Source organism: Cebus imitator, unplaced genomic scaffold, assembly GCF_001604975.1.
Source record: "Cebus imitator isolate Cc_AM_T3 unplaced genomic scaffold, Cebus_imitator-1.0 Scaffold118, whole genome shotgun sequence".
Lineage (NCBI taxonomy): Eukaryota > Metazoa > Chordata > Mammalia > Primates > Cebidae > Cebus > Cebus imitator.
In genome coordinates this window covers 43,769-62,196 of record NW_016107433.1, presented here as the reverse complement: position 1 = coordinate 62,196, position 18,428 = coordinate 43,769, and the positions used below count along the sequence as shown (strand labels likewise).

Sequence of the window (18,428 nt, the reverse complement as noted above, 5' to 3'; positions counted from 1 at the left end):
ATTCTCCTGCCTCAGCCTCCTGAGTAGCTGGGACTACAGACACGCGCCACCATGCCCAGCTAATTTTTTGTATTTTTAGTAGAGACGGGGTTTCACCATGTTGACCAGGATGGTCTGGATCTCTTGACCTCGTGATCCACCCGCCTCGGCCTCCCAAAGTGCTGGGATTACAGGCTTGAGCCACCGCGCCGGGCCTATGATCCTTCAGTTTTACTGGACTTAGAAGGGTAGAGCTGCCTTTTTTTTTCTCTGGCTCAAGGTAGCTTTAACCATCACATCTTTTGTTCTTTGGCCCAACAAAAGAGCCTTGAAATGCCCACATAAAGGTGCAGATTCTGTGGGCTTTGTGGTCACTTGGCTTAACTGAGGCACAGACCACTGTCACCTTAATGGCCTTCCTTAGCTGGATTAGTGAATGTTGTATGCCAAGAAGTGGATGTTGTACCACTGACCCTTTCTTGTGTTAGGCAGGAATAGGCTATGAACTCTGCACAAGTGACTCAGGATCCCCTAAAGATGAGACTGAGTCCACAAGAGTGAGGATAACAAGGAAATGCATCTGGTGCTGGGCAAGAGTAGCCTGGTTACCTGGTGCTGACAAACCTCAACTGCGTGGAAACGGCATGTTCTTGTGAAATTCAAATTGTTTCATTAAGCTTTATTTTATTTTAATTAAATTTTTTTTTTGAGACAGAGTCTTGCTCTGTTGCCAGGTGCCAGGCTGGAGTGCAGTGGTGGGATCTTGGCTCACTGCAACCTCCACCTCCCAGGTTCAAGCAATTCTCTTGCTTCAGCCTCCTGAGTAGCTGGGACTACAGGCATGCGCCACCATGCCCAGCTAATTTTTTTTGTATTTTTAGTAGAGATGGGGTTTCACCATGTTGGCCAGGATGGTTTTGATCTCTTGACCTCGTGATCCACCTGCGTCGGCCTCCCAAAGTGCTGGGATTACAGGCGTAAGCCACCGTGCCCAGCCTGTTTATTTATTTTTTTGAGATAGAGTCTCACTCGGTTGCCCAGGCTAGAGTATGGTGGCACAATCTCAGCTCACTGCAACTTCTGCCTCCCAGGTTAAGGTGATTCTCATTCCTCAGCACGAGTAGCCCCAGGTAGCTGGGACTACAGGTGCACCACCATGCCCAGCTAATTTTTGTGTTTTTAGTACGGATGGGGTTTTGTCATGTTGGTCAGGCCAGTCTCGAGCTCCTGACCTCAGATGATCAACCTGCCTCAGCCTCCCAAAGTGCTGGGATTACAGGCATGAACCCCTGCACCCAGCTAATTAAGCATTTCTATTGAAGACTGTGATGAGTATTGTAAGTTATAGCTATTTCTAATGCTGAAGTAACACAGTTCAACTCTTCTGGTATTTTGAAAATGTAAGATATATAAGAAAAGTGGCTTTCTTCATGGTAAGAACTAAAAAACCTTAGAATTTCTTTAAAAAACCTGTTTAAGGGCCAGGCATGTGACTCAAGCTTATAATCTCAGCACTTTGGGAAGCCGAGGTAGCAGGATCTCTGGAGCCCAAGAGTTTGAGACTAACCTGGGCAACATGGGAAAATCCCACCTCTATCAAAAATTTTAAAAATAGCTGGGCATGGTGGGACATGCCTTTAGTCCCAGCTACTTGGGATGCTGAGGTGGGAAGATAATTTAAGCTCACAAGATTGCGATATCACATCACTGCACTTCAGCCTGGGCAACAGTGCAAGACTCTGTCTCAACAAAGAAAAAAAAAAAAAAAAAAAAAACCTGTTCATGCATTTGGTGCAATTAAACATATCCAGGGGAATGTCTTTGCTGCCCTGATGTTACAAAGCTCACACTGAATATGTCAGAATTGGCATTTTGTGTCACCATGCCCAAATCCTTGATTTTGCAGTTGGATGTGTCTGAGAAGTTTGTCACACAAAACTACATGTGTTTTGTGTTTGTTACTGCTCTTTTCAGTGTTCTGAAGCTGATGTGTATTTTTATTTATGTGCATGTAATTTCTTTTTCCTTTTTCCCTAGTTGTGAAAGAGTTTCAAGACTATGTGGAACCTGAAGAAGGTTGTCAAGGTTCCCCACAGAGAAGAGGCCCTCTGACCTCAGGCTCTGATGAAGAAAATGTTGCCCTGCCTCTGGGTGACAATGTGCTTACTCATAACCTAGGGATCCCAGTGTTGGTCGTGTGCACAAAGGTGCGTGCTGGGGGGTTATTGGCTTGGCTGGGTTGGCTAGTGAACAGTCACCATCTGAAAGTTAGTTTGAGAAGCTGATGACATTTTCTTCCCAAGGGAGAGTTGGGCTTATTTGGGATTCATTAAGGTATGTTGAATATGTCAAGACAGGAAAAATGGTCAAGTAGATTGGAAATTTAAATGCAGGAAACATGACTAGTTGGTTTTCTCATGGCCTAGGGTTAATCTGTCTGAAGCACTGTTGACTTTCAAACTCAGTACTCACAGCAGTTTTTTTTAAGGCTATTTAAATCTGTTGATCTGGTCCAAACTGATGGTGGAAAAATAGAATGATGAGGTGGGAACAGAAATTAAGTTCTGTCATGCCAGATGTGGCTCACACATGTAATCTCAACACTTACGGAGGCTGAGGCAGGTCGATCATTTGAGGTCGAGACCAGCGTGGCCGACATGGTAAAACCCCATCTCTACTAAAAACACAAAAATTAGCCAGGTGTCGTGGTAGGCGCCTGTCATCCCAGCTGCTTGGGAGGCTGAGGCAGGAGAGTTGCTTGAGCCCATGAGGCTGAAGTTGCAGTGAGCTTGCATACTCCAGCCTGGGCAGCAGGGTGAGACTATGTCTCAAACGAAAACAAAAAAAGCAGTTCAGTCATAGAAAAATAAAGTCATATCTCTTAACATAAGGAAAAAACGATAGGTTTTATAACATTTTTTAGTTGTTTTTTTTTTTTTTTTTTTTTTTTTTTTTTTTTTTTTTTTTTTTTTTTTTTTTTTTTTTTTTTTTTTTTTTTTTTTTTTTTCGAGGTTTGCTCTTATTGCTCAGGCTGGAGTATAACAGCGCGATCTTGGCTCATTGCAACCTCACCTTCCGGGTTCAAGTGACTGTCCTGCCTCAGCCTCCCGAGTAGCTGGGATTACAGGCATGCACCACCATACCCAGCTAATTTTGTATTTTTAATGGAGATGAGATTTCTCCATGTTGATCAGTCTGGTCTTGAACTCCTGATCTCAGGTGAGCCACCTGCCTTGGCATCCCAAAGTACTGGGATTACAGGCGTGAGCCACCGTGTCAGGCCACGTTTTGGGTTTTAAAAGTACTTTATTTCCAGTCAGAGCCATCATGTTACCCAATTATAGTGTGCCATTCTCATCCTGTTTTTGAGAATGGAGCCTTGTGGAGTGGAGTGCACAGCTGTGTACAGTGGGCCTGTCTCTTGATAGGACTTCGTTTGATAAACAGCTGTTAGGTGATCAGGCCTATTACATGTTCACCCTACAGATGAAAGAAAAAAAAACGGGCCCAAGATGAACAAGGAAAAATCTCCAGTTCTGTTGTACTCTTCTCTAATTAATGCATGGACCCTGAGCTATGGTTTTCTTCTTTGGAGCTACAATACTAAGAATGCACTGTTCCATCATCAGCAGGCAATGAGGCAAAAAGATGACTCTGTCTGTCTTTCTTGTAGTGTGATGCGGTGAGTGTCCTGGAGAAGGAGCACGATTACAGGGATGAGCATTTGGACTTTATCCAGTCACACCTTCGGAGGTTCTGCCTTCAGTGTATCCTTTGGGTGCTGTGTGGGGCCGGGGTCACAAGCTTTCTTTCAAATGGGGCATCTTCAAAGAGATAAAGCGCCTCCCAAACTCAGAATAGTGTTCTGCCAGAGAGAAATTCTGTATCCCTTTTTACTAGGTTTATTTTTTACTGTATTGGAGTTTTAGGCTTATTAACTTGTATCTACCTTTGATTATTTACTTATTTAATGAATTAAAGATGGTGTTTCACCGAACATTGGCCAGGCTGGTCTCAAAGTCCTGACCTCAAGTGATCCACCCGCCTCAGCCTCCCAAAGTGCTGGGATTACAGGCATGAGCTATCACATCCGCCCATTTTTATTAATGCTGTACATTTGATAAACTTTCATATTAAGAATTTAATGTGATCATTTTATCATCAAATTACTTTTATCATACTGTCTTAGAAACATTTTTAAACAGCTTTTATGCAGAAAAGGTCAATTCCCAAACAGGGTATTGTTTTATATGCTACTGATGTTTTCCATTTGTTTATGTTTTGTAGTGTCCATGAGAGAGAGGTGGTATCAGCAGTCTTCTGAGTCCTGTTACTTGTAAAAGGCCAGTAGCAGTTGGTGCTATGGTTCCACACCCTGAGGTGGAGGCAAGAGATGGGTTCCTGCCACTTCCTTTGGACTAGCCGATTAGTCTGTTGGTACCCATTCCTCAAAAGATGTGTTTAATGATAAACTTGGTCACATGTAAGCATCTGCCTGGGAAGGAATCTGTGTACATTGATATTCTGAGGGTGTTTTCCTGGGCTAGCCTCAAGCCAATACTTGATTTCTCAGGAAGTAATCTGTGGGATCAAGACAACAATTTACATGTTAAAAAATAAGCTGCACAGCCCACTAGCGTGAACGTGGCTTTAGACTTTTGACTTGGTTCATCTGCTACTATGACCTTTTTACCTTTTTATTTATTTATTTTTTACCAGTATGCAATATGTCTATGTAATACTATAAGCATTTTAACTTTTAAAATTGTAATGCCTTCTGTTGCTCATTTATTGATCAAAAGCTGACCAACCTATGAGTAGAACTTTGAGAACTTTGAGTTGTATTTGATTTGTTTCCTGCAGCGAATTGATTTTCCTTAAGCAGTTTGATTAGATGGAGCTGCCTTGATTTACACATCAGTGAAAGAAGAGAAAAACCTTGACTTGTTGTATAAGTATATTGTTCATAAAACGTACGGTTTCCACTTCACCACACCTGCCTTAGTTGTGGAAAAGGATGCCGTTTTTATGTGAGTTCTTTTGAGATGATGGGTTGAAACTCTTCTTTTTACAATACATTTGCTTTTTACATTTTACCCTTTCAGGGAAAGTGCCTTCTGCTTGTGTCTTCTACAGCCAGCTCTCTCTGCTGCTTTCTGGTTTATGAGGCATCTGCCTGAGGGAAGTGGGTGGTGTGGTCAGGGTGCTGCCTTTCTTCATTGAGAGCAAGTTGCCAAAACCTAAGCCAGCCACTTTTGGCACTCACTGTCAACTCGGGTAAAATACTGGCTGGGGAGGGAATATAGGGAATTGTGCTTTAGGGATCCTGAATGTCATCTGTTTTTTATTTTGTTTGTTTTTTAAGACTGGGTTTCACCATGTTGGTCAGGCTGGTCTTGAACTCCCGACCTCAGGTGATCCACCCTTGGCCTCCAAAGTGCTTGGATTACAGGCGTGAGCCACCACGCCCGGCCTGAATGTCGTCTGTTAAAGCACCTGGTTTATCTGTGTGTCGGCTGGGATGATTGCAGACATCCTTTTGGCATCTCTGTCAGCACAGGCTTTGGCTATACAAGTGCTTATTGTGTTTCTGGCATTTCACATTTTGGGAGCCACTGGGGTTGATTGTATTCCATAAGAGACTTGGATACCTGTTTTCCCAAGCTGGTGTCTTTCTCTCATTAGAGAATTACAGTATTGCTGGATGCATAAATAGATGGTGAAGCTGTGGTCTCTGACAGGACTTGTGTTAGCAGATCGATGTTCAGGCTTCAGTATCCTCTTGACTTAAAAGACAATTATATTATTCATTCAGGAAACCTTTACTCAGCACCCACTAGGTGTTCATGTTCTCTGCAAGGGACACGAATGATACGTATTTCTTGCACATGGCACTGTAGAGGGGACACAGCTGAAAAAGGGAAGGGCAGTGATGGGGTTATGGAGGAAGTGTGGTGGGGAAGGCAGGATGGTGATGCTAGAAGACAAGTGGTAGACCCCAGTAGGACAAGGAAGAATTGCAGTAGGGGAAGTGGGGGAGTGCAGTCTGAGAGGCTGGAAATGCGAAAGCCAGGAGCTCTCAGGGAACTGGGTTGCCTCCTGCACATTCAAGGAGGGTGTCGCTCAGGCTAGTCATAGATGGCATACCTATAGGCTTGGGCTGATTTTAGAGAATCATTCAGAGCAGTCAGGCAGGTGCCAAAGGCGCAAGCCCAGTGAGTGGTGTGTTTTTGGCATCACTTGGTATCCAAATCACATGTCATCCCTAGAAGCAAGGAGACTGGTTGGATTTGGGGCTGGTCTGGAATGAAGAAGCATCTGGCAGCTTCAAAGGCTACATGGCCCACGGTAGTATCTCCATCATGCCCTGCCCCTTTGCACATTTGGTCCTGTTGGTGGTTACCTCTCTGGTGACTGGCAAAGTCAGCGAGGATATTGGGGTGGGGGGGAGCACCCTGGCTAAGCACACTCTTGGTTATAGAGCTATGGAGCAGCAGTCAGATGGAGAACGAGAGGTCTGTAAGAACAATCAATTGGCATCTTTCAGAGCTGCTTGAGTTCAAAAGTGTGTCATACAAGACATTTTACCATTGCTATTTTTAAGGGATTCAGATGGGAACCTGTGGCTTCACATAATGGAACTTGGGTGGCATCCTACCCTGTGATGTTGAGCTGGGCAGCACTGGTGTAGGAACCTCAAGGACTCTGTGCTTCTCCATTTGGGGCCTTGGATAAACACAGGCCCTGGTGTCCCCTTGGCTCTAGGACACATCTTCTCATGCCAGCAAAGTTAATGAACAAGTCCACAAGATAACTGTTGAAAGAAGAATTGTCAGAGAGAGAAACAACCCACAGGAGGGGAGCCGTGACAGACCCCAAGAAAACTGTCCTATCCTGAGCTCTGCCTTCTGTGCTGCTCTCTGCATCCTCTTCTTTGTCGGAACAGGGCTCCACTATGTCCTTGCTCTTCTAGGCGGAGTTGTGGGAGGGCGCTGAATGCTTTGGAGTCAGATCTCATACTGGCTGCTAAGGCCTTGGGCCCATGAACTCAGTGTATGGAGCAGGACCTGTGATGGTGGTCTGATGGATTATACCCACAGGGTATTTTGGCATAGCTGCCAAAAGCTACAAGCAACCCCCAACAACTACACTGTATATCTTGTGGGCAGGGCTTACCCAGGTGTTTTTGAATGTGATCTGAGTATACTCTAAGGCAGCCCCAGAAAAAACAATTTAGTCCTTCTCTCTTTGCCTTTAGACCTGCAGGCTGGGACAATGAAAAGAAAATAGCTATTTTACATGAAAATTTTACAACCGTGAAGCCAGAAGATGCATATGAAGACTTTATTGTGAAACCTCCCATCAGAAAGGTAGTCACATCAATTGCTTGAAGGGTTTAGGACTGTGCACGGTGATTCATGCCTATAATCCCAGCACTTTGGGAGGCCAAGGTGGGTGGATCACCTGAGGTCGTCAGGAGTTTGAGAACAGCCTGGCCAACATGGCAAAACCTCATCTCTACTAAAAATACAAAAATTAGCTGGGCATGGTGATGGGCACCTGTAATCCCAGCTACTTGGGAGGCTGAGGCATGAGAATTGCTTGAACCTGGGAGGCAGAGGTTGCAGTGAACCCAGGTTGCGCCACTGCACTCCAACCTGGTGACAGTGAGATTCTGTATCAAAAAAAAAAAAGGAAAAAGGGTTTAGGTGTTTTTAATGCAAAAAGAAATCTATAAAGGCAGGGTGCTGTGGAGGCTCATTCCTGTAATCCCAGCATCTTGGGAGGCTGAGGCAGGTAGATAGCTTAAGCCCAGGAGTTTGAGACCAGCTTGGGCAATGTAGTGAGACCTTGAATTAGCCAGGCATGGTGGTGCATGTCTATAATCTGAGCTAATAGGGAGGCTGAGGTGGGAAGATCACTTGAACCCAGAAGGTTGAGGCTGCAGTGAGCTGAGATTACGCCACCGCACTCCAGTCTGGGTGATAGAGCGAGACCTTGTCATAAAAAAAAAAAAAAGATAAAGAAACAGGTCTTACACATTGTATAAATTGGCAGGGGGGTTCGGGGGGTAGGGGATGGGGGTCAGCAGTAAGCCCCAGGGCCTTTTTATTGATCTTTAAATGAGATCTGGTTTTACGTAAATGGCTCAGGGCAGTGGGCAGGAGTGATGGAATGCCCACCTGGAGTTGGTGGTGTTTCCCATTAAGTCCTGCCAGTGCTGCTGTTGCCTCTGGATTACTGTTACTGGATCCCCTCATGTGATGTCTTGCAGACAAAAAATGCCAGTTGACTACATGCCATGGCTGGTTTTGGGAGAGGTCTGTGCCAGGCTAGAAAAATATTACTCTGCCAGTCTCAGCAGAGATCCCCCAGACCTGTGTTGAAGCCCGAACCTCAGACTCTTCTTTCAGCATGAACTTTGACAGTGGTTGGGAGCATTCTTGGCCTGTGGCCACAAATGTGTATGTTGCTTCACAGCTGGTTCACGACAAAGAGTTGGCAGCAGAAGATGAGCAGGTGTTCCTAATGAAGCAACAGGTAAGACCAGTGAGGTTAGAACAGAGGCCTTCTCATGCATGAAATGCCAGTTCCTAGGGTGGGTTTGGAGGTGTCTGCATGTGGGGAGTCTCAAAGAGCTTGCAGTGGTAGAGGGATTGAGACCAGGTTTCCTCATTCCTTCCTATTTCTAGGATTAGTTGGGGATTGACCACCTGCCTTAGGAGATCACCTGCATGCCGTGCAGACTCTCCTACAGCAGTAGTAGGATTAGTGTCTTTTAAGTGCTCTTTCTTTGGAAATGCAGGTTTTCTGGCACAATACTTCCTATGTTGACAGTTTACCAAGTAACCTGCCCACACTTCTGTTATTTCATGTAGCCCCACACAGCCCTGTGCATAAAGGCAGGTGATGCCCATTTTGCAGGTGAGGAGAGGAACTTCCCCAAGCTGACAGTTTAGAATACAAACCCAACTTCACATTTCTCTCACCCAGATGACAGTTAGCCATATCCTGAGTCTGCCTATCATCTGCCCAATGGTACAGGCAGGTCAGCAGGAGGTTTTGACGGTTCTTTTTCCAACTGTTCCTCCTTTCTGTGCCTTGCTTGCTTCCTTAGCTTCAAAACTGGTTACTTGGAGTATTTTTTTTTTTACCATATACCAAACTGCTCAATTAAAATGTTTTGCATTTATAGTATAAAACAGGACTTAGTTGTTAATAGTGCCCTCTAGTGGAATACTTGGAGTAAGTTTTCCTCCAGACCTTCAGTGTACTCTGCAGGCCTTGGTTAATGGCCAGTTTGTCCCTCTCTTTGCAGTCACTCCTTGCCAAGCAGCCAGCCACGCCCACGAGAGCCTCCGTGAGTACCTTATGCTAAACAGAGAGTAAAGGCCCAGTGCTGTAGGTGTCATCAAACTTTGTACTATTTTGTGAGAGCTTATGTTTGTGTGGGTTTTGTATTTTCAGTAGGAATTTGGCTTCTCTAAAAACCCGTGACCAGAAATGTAAAAGAAACTCAAGAAGTTTCTGATGAAAGAACACAACTCTGGGAATTAGAGTGAGCTGGCCTTGTTATCTGGATGTCTTTCTCTCAGGAAAAACAGATCCAGAAAGGGCTTGAGTTTGGAGCGTACTCCCAGTCCTGTACCATAGCCTGTGAAAAATTTCCTGCAGAAGCATGTCTCCATTTGTGGTATATGTATTTTTTGTTGTTGTTATGCCTATGTGTGACGTTAGCTGCTTTTGGACTTAGGAATCTCCTGCAAGAGGACCCTCTGGCTCTCCAAGGACCCAGGGTCGGGGAGGGCCAGCCAGTGTGCCTAGCTCTTCCCCAGGCACGTCAGTTAAGAAGCCAGACCCAAACATCAAAAGTATGTATTCCTCAAAAGTATGTCTCTGTGGAGAGTAGTTTAGTTTTAGACCTGAGCCTTGCAGGGGCTGGGTGGTTGGGTCTGTAAGGTGGAGACCCATGAGAGCTAGGCTGTTCTCTTCCCCAATAAGGGCTACTTTCCATTTCCCCTCTCCCAGAGGAAGAAGGCCTGTGGTAGGCAGATACCAGGGCCTGTTTCTTTGTTTGAATTGGTAGCCCATGCACCTGGCTCTCTGTGAGACCTCACTTAGGCTCTGCACATTCCTTCAGAGAGGAACGCAAAATAAAAGGTCGGTTTATTTTATTTTTTTAGAGACAGGGTCTTACTCTGTCACCCATCCTGGGGTGCAGTGATGCAATCATAGTGCACTGCAGTTTCAAACTCCTGGGTTCAGACTCCCACCTCAATTCCTGAGTAGCTGAGACTACAGGCGTGTGCCACCATGCCCAGCTAATTTTTTTTTTTTTTTTTTTTTTTTGAGATGGAGTCTTGCTCTGTCACCAAGCTAGAGTTCAGTGGTGTGATCTCAGTTCACTGCAGCCTCCACCGCCCCCGTTCAAGCGATTCCCCTGCCTCAGCCTCCCGAGTAGCTGGGACTACAGGTGTGCAACACCATGCCCGGCTCATTTTTTATATTTTAGTAGAGACAGGGTTTCACCATGTTGGCCAGGATGGTCTCGATCTCCTGACCTCATGATCTGCCCACCTCAGCCTCCCAAAGTGCTGGGATTATAGGCATCTTCCACCGCGCCTGGCCACCCAGCTGATTAAAAAAAAAAAAAAAAAAAATTAATCAAATTTTTAAAAAATCAAAAATTTTTTTAATTTAATTAAAAAAATTAAACCTTTGCCTTCAGAGTTCTGATTATGCTTATAATACTAGTACTTTGGAAGGCTAAAGTGGGAGGATCTCTTGAGCAAGAGTTTTTAGACCAACCTGGGCAACATAGTGAGACCTTGTCTCTATAAAAAATTTTTAAAATTAGCTGGGTATGATGGTGCTTGCTTCTAGTACCAGCCACTCAAGTGGATGAAGCGGCAGGATTGCTTGAGCCCAGGGCATTGAGGCTGCAGTGAGCTATAATTAATTGCCACCACACTCCTGCCAGGGTGGCAGTAAGACTCTGACTCACGCCTGTAATCCTGCAGTCTCAGCACTTTGGGAGACTGAGGCAGGCAGATCACTTGAGGTCAGGAGTTCGAGACCAGCCTGGCCAACATGGTGAAACCTTGTCTGTGCTAAAAATGCAAAAATTAGCCAGGCATGATGGTGGGCACCTGTAATCTCAGCTACTGAGGAGGCTGAGGCAGGAGAATGGCTTGAACCCAGGAGGCAGAGGCTGCACTGAGCCCAGATTGTGCCACTGTACTCCAGCCTGGGCAACAGAGCGAGACTCCATCTCAAAAAAACAAAAAAAAAATTTTTTTCGTAGAGATAGGGGTCTCACTTAACTATGCCCAGGCTGGTCTCAAGCTCCTAGCCTCAAGCAATCCTACCCTCTTGGTCTCCCCAGGTAATGGGATTACAGGCGCTGACATACCACACCTGACTCAGGAAATCATTTTAAAATGTGTATTTTGAATCCTTAGCTTTGTTTCTCATTATGTTTATATTATTACTATTTATGAATTTGAGGGATTTTTCCCCCTTCACTTCTCTTGTCAAGCCCAATTACGTTTTAAGTCGTTTTTATCCCAGTGACTTAGTGATATCCAGAGATACTGCCTGCAATAAAACCATTAAAAAACTATTGTATTTAATGGTTGCATGTTTGATGAGTGTCTTCTATTCAGGATGTGGGCTTTTCATAGCAAGTTTGGAGTGTTAAGTGCTCAGACAACTTTGAAAAAACACTGTGTCATGGACTGGGAGGTGGTGTGGAGCACAGGTTATCTATTCTGCCCCCAAACAAATGGGAAATGTAAACATGGTTCCACTTAGTAATTGTGCTAATTAGCCTCAGTAGTAGCAGCGTAAAGGCATCATAGCAAATGAATGTTATCAATATGCTAGGAAGTTGATAGCCACAAGTGGCCAATTCCAAGCTGAGAACTAGGGTTTTAATTTTAAGTCTTCCAGTTTATATGATGCTTTTTTTCCTCCTTAATTTTCCTTAGATAATGCAGCAAGTGAAGGGGTGTTGGCCAGCTTCTTCAACAGTCTCTTGAGTAAAAAGACAGGCTCTCCTGGAAGTCCTGGTGCTGGTGGGGTGCAGAGCACAGCCAAGAAGTCAGGTACAGAAGGGCTCTGGAGACCTGTGACTCTTGTGGTTGTGTAGTACTCAAGGATGGAGAGGCAGAAATTTGCCCTGCAGACCCCGTAGTGTCCTGAATAGCCAAGCAAGGAAGCAGGTCTTCACTTCCTACTGAGCAGTGTGCCGTGCTTTCAGTGGCATTGCCTTACTACCATGCAGGTTTCCTTGGCACATTGAGAGTGGGATTTGTATACATTTGGGTTCTTGGGAACTGGCTGTTGGGTGAGTGTCGAGGTATATACTAAATTGCATATGGGGCCCTGGTGTAGAACCTCTCCAATAGAAGTCATGGTCCATGAAGGGTGAACCAGTGACATTTTTTCCCAAGACAGAGTTTTGTTCTTATTGCCCAGGCTGGAGTGCAGTGGCACAGTCTTAGCTCACTGCAACCTCTGCCACCTGAGTTCAAGCAATTCTCCTGCCTCACCCTCCTGAGTAGCTGGGATTATAGGCACCCGCCACCATGCCCAATTCATTTTTTGTATTTTTAGTAGCGACAGGGGTTTCATCATGTTGGCAAGGCTGGTCTCGAACTCTTGACCTCAGGTGATCCACTTGCCTTTGCCTCCCAAAGTGCTGGGATTATAGGCATGAGCCACTATGCCTGGCTGACATTTTAAATTTTTTTTTTTTTGGGGACGGAGTCTCATTCTGTTGCCAGGCTGGAGTGCAGTGGTGCAATCTTGGTTCACTGCAACCTCTGCCTCCTGGTTCAAGCAATTCTTCTGCCTCAGCCTCCCAAGTAGCTGGGACTACAGACATGTGCCACCATGCCCAGCTAAACTTTTGTATTTTTAGTAGAGATGAGGTTTCACCATGTTGGCCAGGATGGTCTCGATCTCTTGACCTCGTGATCTGCCTGCCTTGCCCTCCCAAAGTGCTGGGATTACAGGCATGAGGCACCATGCCCAGCTACTTTTTTTTTTTTTTTTTTTTTCTCCAGTAGAGACAGTCTCACTCTGTCACCCAAGCTGGAGTGCAGTGTTGCAGTCTCGGCGTATTGCCAACCTCTGCTGCCTGGGTTCAAACGATTCTCTTGCCTCAGCCTCCCAAGTAGCTGGTGCGTACTACAGGTACGCATCACCACGTCTGGCTAATTTTTTTGTATTTTTAGTAGAGATGGGGTTTTGCCATGTTGGCCAGGCTGTTCTCAAACTCTTGACCTCAGGTGATCCGCCTGCCTTGGCCTCCCAAAGTGCTGGGATTACAGGCGGGAGCTGCTGCACCTGGGCTATTTTTAATTTTTTTTAAAATTATACTAAAGCCAGTTGTTGTGAACCAGTGATATTTTATTTGTTCAATTTAATTTTTTGTGATGCTTTGTAAGGATTTTTGTTTATGCCACTGCCCCCAGTCTTGCTGTGAACTAGAACCTGTGAACCCTCAGTGTCTCATTGAAGAGTCAGTGCCTCCTCCTCCCTGAAGCTCCCCACTTGTCACATACACACCTCTGTGGCAGCCATTTACCTATCTTTCCATGTGGGCAGGTAGGGCAGGTCTGTGTTTTAGAGGATTTCTGAAACAAAACACATTCGTTAGGAATTACACATTTTCCCAGAAAGCTGGAGGACATTTTAAGGGGCCTTTGCTCTCTATTTTCCATTGGTTATAAGGTATGGTTATAGTGTTTTCCTTAATTGATGTCTTCAGGGCAGAGGAGACCCTTAGGAAATCACTCCTTCCTTGGGGCAGCCTGGGCCTCCAGTGGCTCCCACATTCTAAGAAACTCAGTCTGTTCTAGTGGCCCAGACTGGGCTGGTAGTATTCCCTGCTGGGAAATAGATCTCCATTTCTGGACCCGTTAGTATTTGACAGCAGAAAAACACGAGTACAGACTTTGTGCAGGATTGAATTATCTGGCTATAGTCTTATTTCTTATTAAAACACAATGTTTTCAGGCTATCCATGTGAGTCAGTCTAGAATGTTATAATTAGAAACAAAACCTAAACACCTATCTTGGACAAAGAAAATAGTTTCCTGTATGGCTGAAATTCGGATACCACCTCTAGGAAGATGGTGGTGAGAGGGCACGGGGGTCAGGGTTGGATGGTGATAGGGTTTTTAGAAAGGTTCTTGAGTTTGGCGCAAAGGCACCCTTCCCTTCCCTGCCCCGAGGGAGCAGTCAAGTTACCTAGTTGGGAGGAAGCACTGGCCTGTTACTTTTGGGATTAAGATGCGTTGAGTTGGGTTCTCCTCTCCACTGCAGTGGAAAAAGGCTCTCCTCATTCTTACTAAGGTTACTGTCATCAAGTGATTATAGAAGGCTGTATAATTTTAAATTCTCCTTTAAAAAATACATTGTTTCTTCTCACGTCATTACTTTGCCTTTTTTATCCCTAGGACAAAAGACTGTTTTGTCAAATGTTCAGGAAGAACTGGATAGAATGACTCGAAAGCCAGACTCTATGGTAACAAACTCAACAGAAAATGAAGCCTGAACCTCCCTAAAAAGTGCATATGTCAAATGACCAAATAACTATGTATATTGATCTGCTAAGACCAGGGTTTTTCTGATACGGCACATGCTATCAGTTTTTTGGGGCAGGGGAGATGAACTTTAAAAAAAAAAAAAAAAAAAACTTCATTGGCTTGTCCAAGTGTGAAATGCACATTTAGGAAGGTGACATGTCAGACCCCTTTGTTAAGGATAACCCTTGGACTCTCAGGCATGTGGCTCTTTTGTGGGAAGCAAGCACATCAGGGCTTCTTGTGGAGGGGAAGTTAGAGTGAAAGAAAGAGGGCCCACTTTCTATCAGGGTGGAGCAAATGAGACCAAGAAATCACTGGTAAGATGATGGTTAGTGTGACCAGTTTCATGTTAGCAAATTCACTTGTTCTTGGGAAGCAGATGAAGTAGCAGAAAGTCCAGGAAAGAAAGACCAGAAGGAGTAATGAGAGAAGTGATGGTGGGGAAGTTGAATGTTGGGGGAGGTGGAGGAAGGAAGAGATAAGCAGTGTTAGTAAATACTGTGTGTTCAGTAGAAATCGAAGAATCATTGTTAGAAGCATTTCCAAACAAAACACTAAGCAAAATTGGAATTAGGCTTATTCTGAATGCATCTTTAACTTTTGAAAGATGTATTAATTGTGGGAGTGCCTGAGTCAGGTGGGCTGACCCAGGGGTGGGAACGATGGCAGCTGCCCAGGACCCATGTGCTTGGCCCAGCTATGTCCTCGTGAGAGGTGCTGGGCACCACATATAAGTGTTGTGGGACAGACAGTCACTGTGGGATGTCTTCAAAGTCGGCAGTTACAGAATTAGTTTACTTTGAATTTTGTTTTCAAAATAGCTCCTGCTTTGTTTTTTAAATAAAATTTTTCATTTTTATTACCACAGGCTGGCCTACTAATAGAAATGGGTGATCAACCTCTCATTTTACCATAATGCAATGTGCCACAGAAAGTTTTCAGGAGGTTTTTAATGTAATTGCACGCTGGTTAATTGGCTTATACCACTCCCTGCCTTATGATCTGTGGAAAGCTTCACGGAGTTCCACTAATGCAAAGGGGTCTTGTCCTAGCTTCCTGGTCTGATCAGTGCTATCAGATGGACAGATAAGTGTGATTGTTTTATACTGAAAATGGAAATGATACATTTCTGTTGTTATGTGTTTTCATAAAATGTAGCATTTTTTTTTCTTACGGAAATAAGTTTCAGGTGTCTCCCCACTTAGGGCAAATTCATGCATATTGTCATGTCATACACCGTTCTGGAAATGATTGCTGTGGATTTGAAATGGCACTTTTAATTTTATATATGACAGCATTTAAATACAAACACTACCATGAATTTAATGTATAAAATATTGTTGTCAAACCAAGGGAAAAAAACCACAGTTCACCATGTGGAGTTTACTTTTTTTATATGAATATTTGTTGTACTGTGTCTAAGCATAACTTCCCTAATGTAATTACTTTTACATGCCAGATTTGACTGACCACTAATGTAGTACTGGGGATAACTTAATATCCTATATTGTATACAAGACTCTTAAGACTGTCTTGAATTGCTTTCATAAAGGTCTGAACACTGTTAAGGAGAAAGCTGAGTATCAACTTGCCTTTCTGACAGAAACATTTCTTGTGCCAGTTTTATTGTTCAAATATACTTTTTTTTCCTTTTTTAATTCAGTTTTTAAAAAAAAACAAACATATTGTGGCTTCCAGTTACCAGGTTGTCTAGGTAATGAGAGTTAACTGACTGTAGAATGAGAATCGTGGTATAGTGACCAATAGATGCCAAACAGCTTGTGGCCGCAGTAAAAGTAGGGTCACTTAGTCCCTGGGAGTTAAATGAGTGACCTCAGAAACGAGAATTCCTGGAAAGGCATATGCCTAAGAGGGATATGGTATAATTTTAAATTTTAATGCAAAATTTTAATTTTTTATCATTTGAACTGATAAGCACTTTTTGTGTCAATATAAAATATACTAAAACTGATGAAATGCTAAGACACATGTCTTGTGAAGGAAGGTTTCTTGGAGACCACTTTTATTTACTCATGACAAGAGGATGCTCCTAGTATCAGAAGAAACTGATACATAGTGTCGTGCTCAGTGGTTACCAAAGCCTACCAACTTTGGGGAGCTGCAGGGTTCTTTTTGGGAGGTGGGAGGAAGGGAGATGAGTTTTGTTATTTTGAGTTTTCCAGCATTGGAACCAAAGGCCAAATAATAAACAGCCTTTACTTTTTAAAGTAAAATTCATTTTATTTGCAGAGTACACTTGTATGGAAGACTGTTAAAGACAATTTTATGACTATTTATGCACGTTATAATGGTTACATCTGCTGTTTGTCTTTAAAATTAAAAAATCAAAGAAAAGCCCAACTTTGAATATGTGGCTGAGATAACGGCCAAGAATTGGTCTTTCCTAAAAATGCAACAGATATGCTGCTAGATTATGTTATTTTGTTTGCACTTTTTTTTTGATTGGCATTTTAAAATCAGTATTTAAACTGAAGACATTGTCATGTTCTATTAATTTAACAAAGTTGAAAGTGACTGCTCTGTACATCATGACCTTAACAATGTTGATGCTATAAGTGAAAGTTCACTGTTGTCTGTATACTAAATTTATTGGTGTTTCTAACTTAAAGTTAGGACTGCAGATTATCCCCCACCAGCCTTAGTCCAGGGTTGTGGCTCTGTCCGGGTGCAGTATGCAGTCATGTGGAACCTTGCTTTCTAGTCCTGGGGAAAAAAAGATGTCTCTAATTACTGGCTTCAATAAACACGAATCCAGACTGCTTACAATTTTTGGTGGCTTTCTTTATGGTAAATCTTTATGGTAAATCATACATTGAATTGTCTGCTAATCATATGGGGTATCTGATCACGTAACTAAAAATGTGTACCTGTTTCACTTGAAATTGTCAGAAATTCTGGAAAGAATAACATTGTAAAGCCATATTTATCTTATTTTTTAGAGACGGAGGTTGCTGAGGCTGCTCTTGAACTTCTGGCCTCAAATCGTTCTCCCACATTGGCCTTCCAAAGTGCTGGAGTTATAGATGTGAGCCACCACACCCAGCCTGGTTTTTTTTGGTTTGTTTTTTAAAATTACAGCCGGCCAGGTGTGGTGGCTCCTGCCTGTAATCCCAGCACTTTGGGAGGCTGAGGTAAGTAGATCACCTGAGATCAGGAGTTTGAGAACAGCCTGGCCAACATGGTGAAACCCCGTCTCTACTAAAAAAAAATACAAAAATTAGCTAGGTGTGGGCAGGTGCCTGTAATTTGAGAAGGAGAATTGCTTGAACATAAGAGGCGGAGGTTGCACCACTCTACTCCAGCACTGTAGCCCCGTGTCAGAGCGAGACTCCATCTCCAAAAAAAAAGAAACTTACAGCCATTGTCATGAGTATGAAGGTGGTAGGTATCTCAGTGACTAATGATGTTAAGGAGCATCTTTTGATGTGTGTGTTGGCCATTTATATATCTTTGGAAAAATGTCTATTCAGATTCTTTGCTCATTTTTAAATTAGGTTATTTGCCTCTTTTGTTTTTTTGGGTTTGTTTTTGAGACAGGGTCTCACTTTGTTGCCCGGGCTGGAGTATAGTAGCTTGGTCACGGCTTATCGTAGCCTCGACCTCCCAGGCTGGAGTGATCTTCCTGCCTCAGCCTCCCATATGCTGGGATTACAGACATGAGCCACTGTACCTGGCCTATTTGACTTTTTATTGTTGGGTTATAAGAATTCTTTATGGCCGGGCGCGGTGGCTCACGCCTGTAATCCCAGCACTTTGGGAGGCCGAGGCGGGTGGATCACGAGGTCAAGAGATCGAGACCATCCTGGTCAACATGGTGAAACCCCGTCTCTA

General features: G+C 43.8%; 1 protein-coding gene across 3 annotated transcripts in view; it reads left to right on the top strand.

Moving 5' to 3' along the window:
- DYNC1LI2 (dynein cytoplasmic 1 light intermediate chain 2) overlaps positions 1 to 17,363 on the top strand; it is a 31,199-nt gene extending 13,836 nt beyond the window's left edge. For 2 of the 3 annotated variants that reach the window (XM_017539229.2, XM_017539230.2), the window contains 9 exons: positions 2,017 to 2,186; positions 3,653 to 3,746; positions 4,874 to 5,009; positions 7,238 to 7,349; positions 8,461 to 8,520; positions 9,299 to 9,340; positions 9,734 to 9,851; positions 11,970 to 12,086; positions 14,448 to 17,363. In XM_017539229.2, coding sequence (XP_017394718.1) covers positions 2,017 to 2,186; positions 3,653 to 3,746; positions 4,874 to 5,009; positions 7,238 to 7,349; positions 8,461 to 8,520; positions 9,299 to 9,340; positions 9,734 to 9,851; positions 11,970 to 12,086; positions 14,448 to 14,545 — 947 coding nt within the window. In that variant the 3' untranslated portion in view covers positions 14,546 to 17,363. The remainder of the gene's footprint in view (positions 1 to 2,016; positions 2,187 to 3,652; positions 3,747 to 4,873; positions 5,010 to 7,237; positions 7,350 to 8,460; positions 8,521 to 9,298; positions 9,341 to 9,733; positions 9,852 to 11,969; positions 12,087 to 14,447) is intronic. The other variant, XM_037742258.1, reaches the window with a different exon arrangement.
- The last annotated feature ends 1,065 nt before the right edge of the window (positions 17,364 to 18,428 follow it).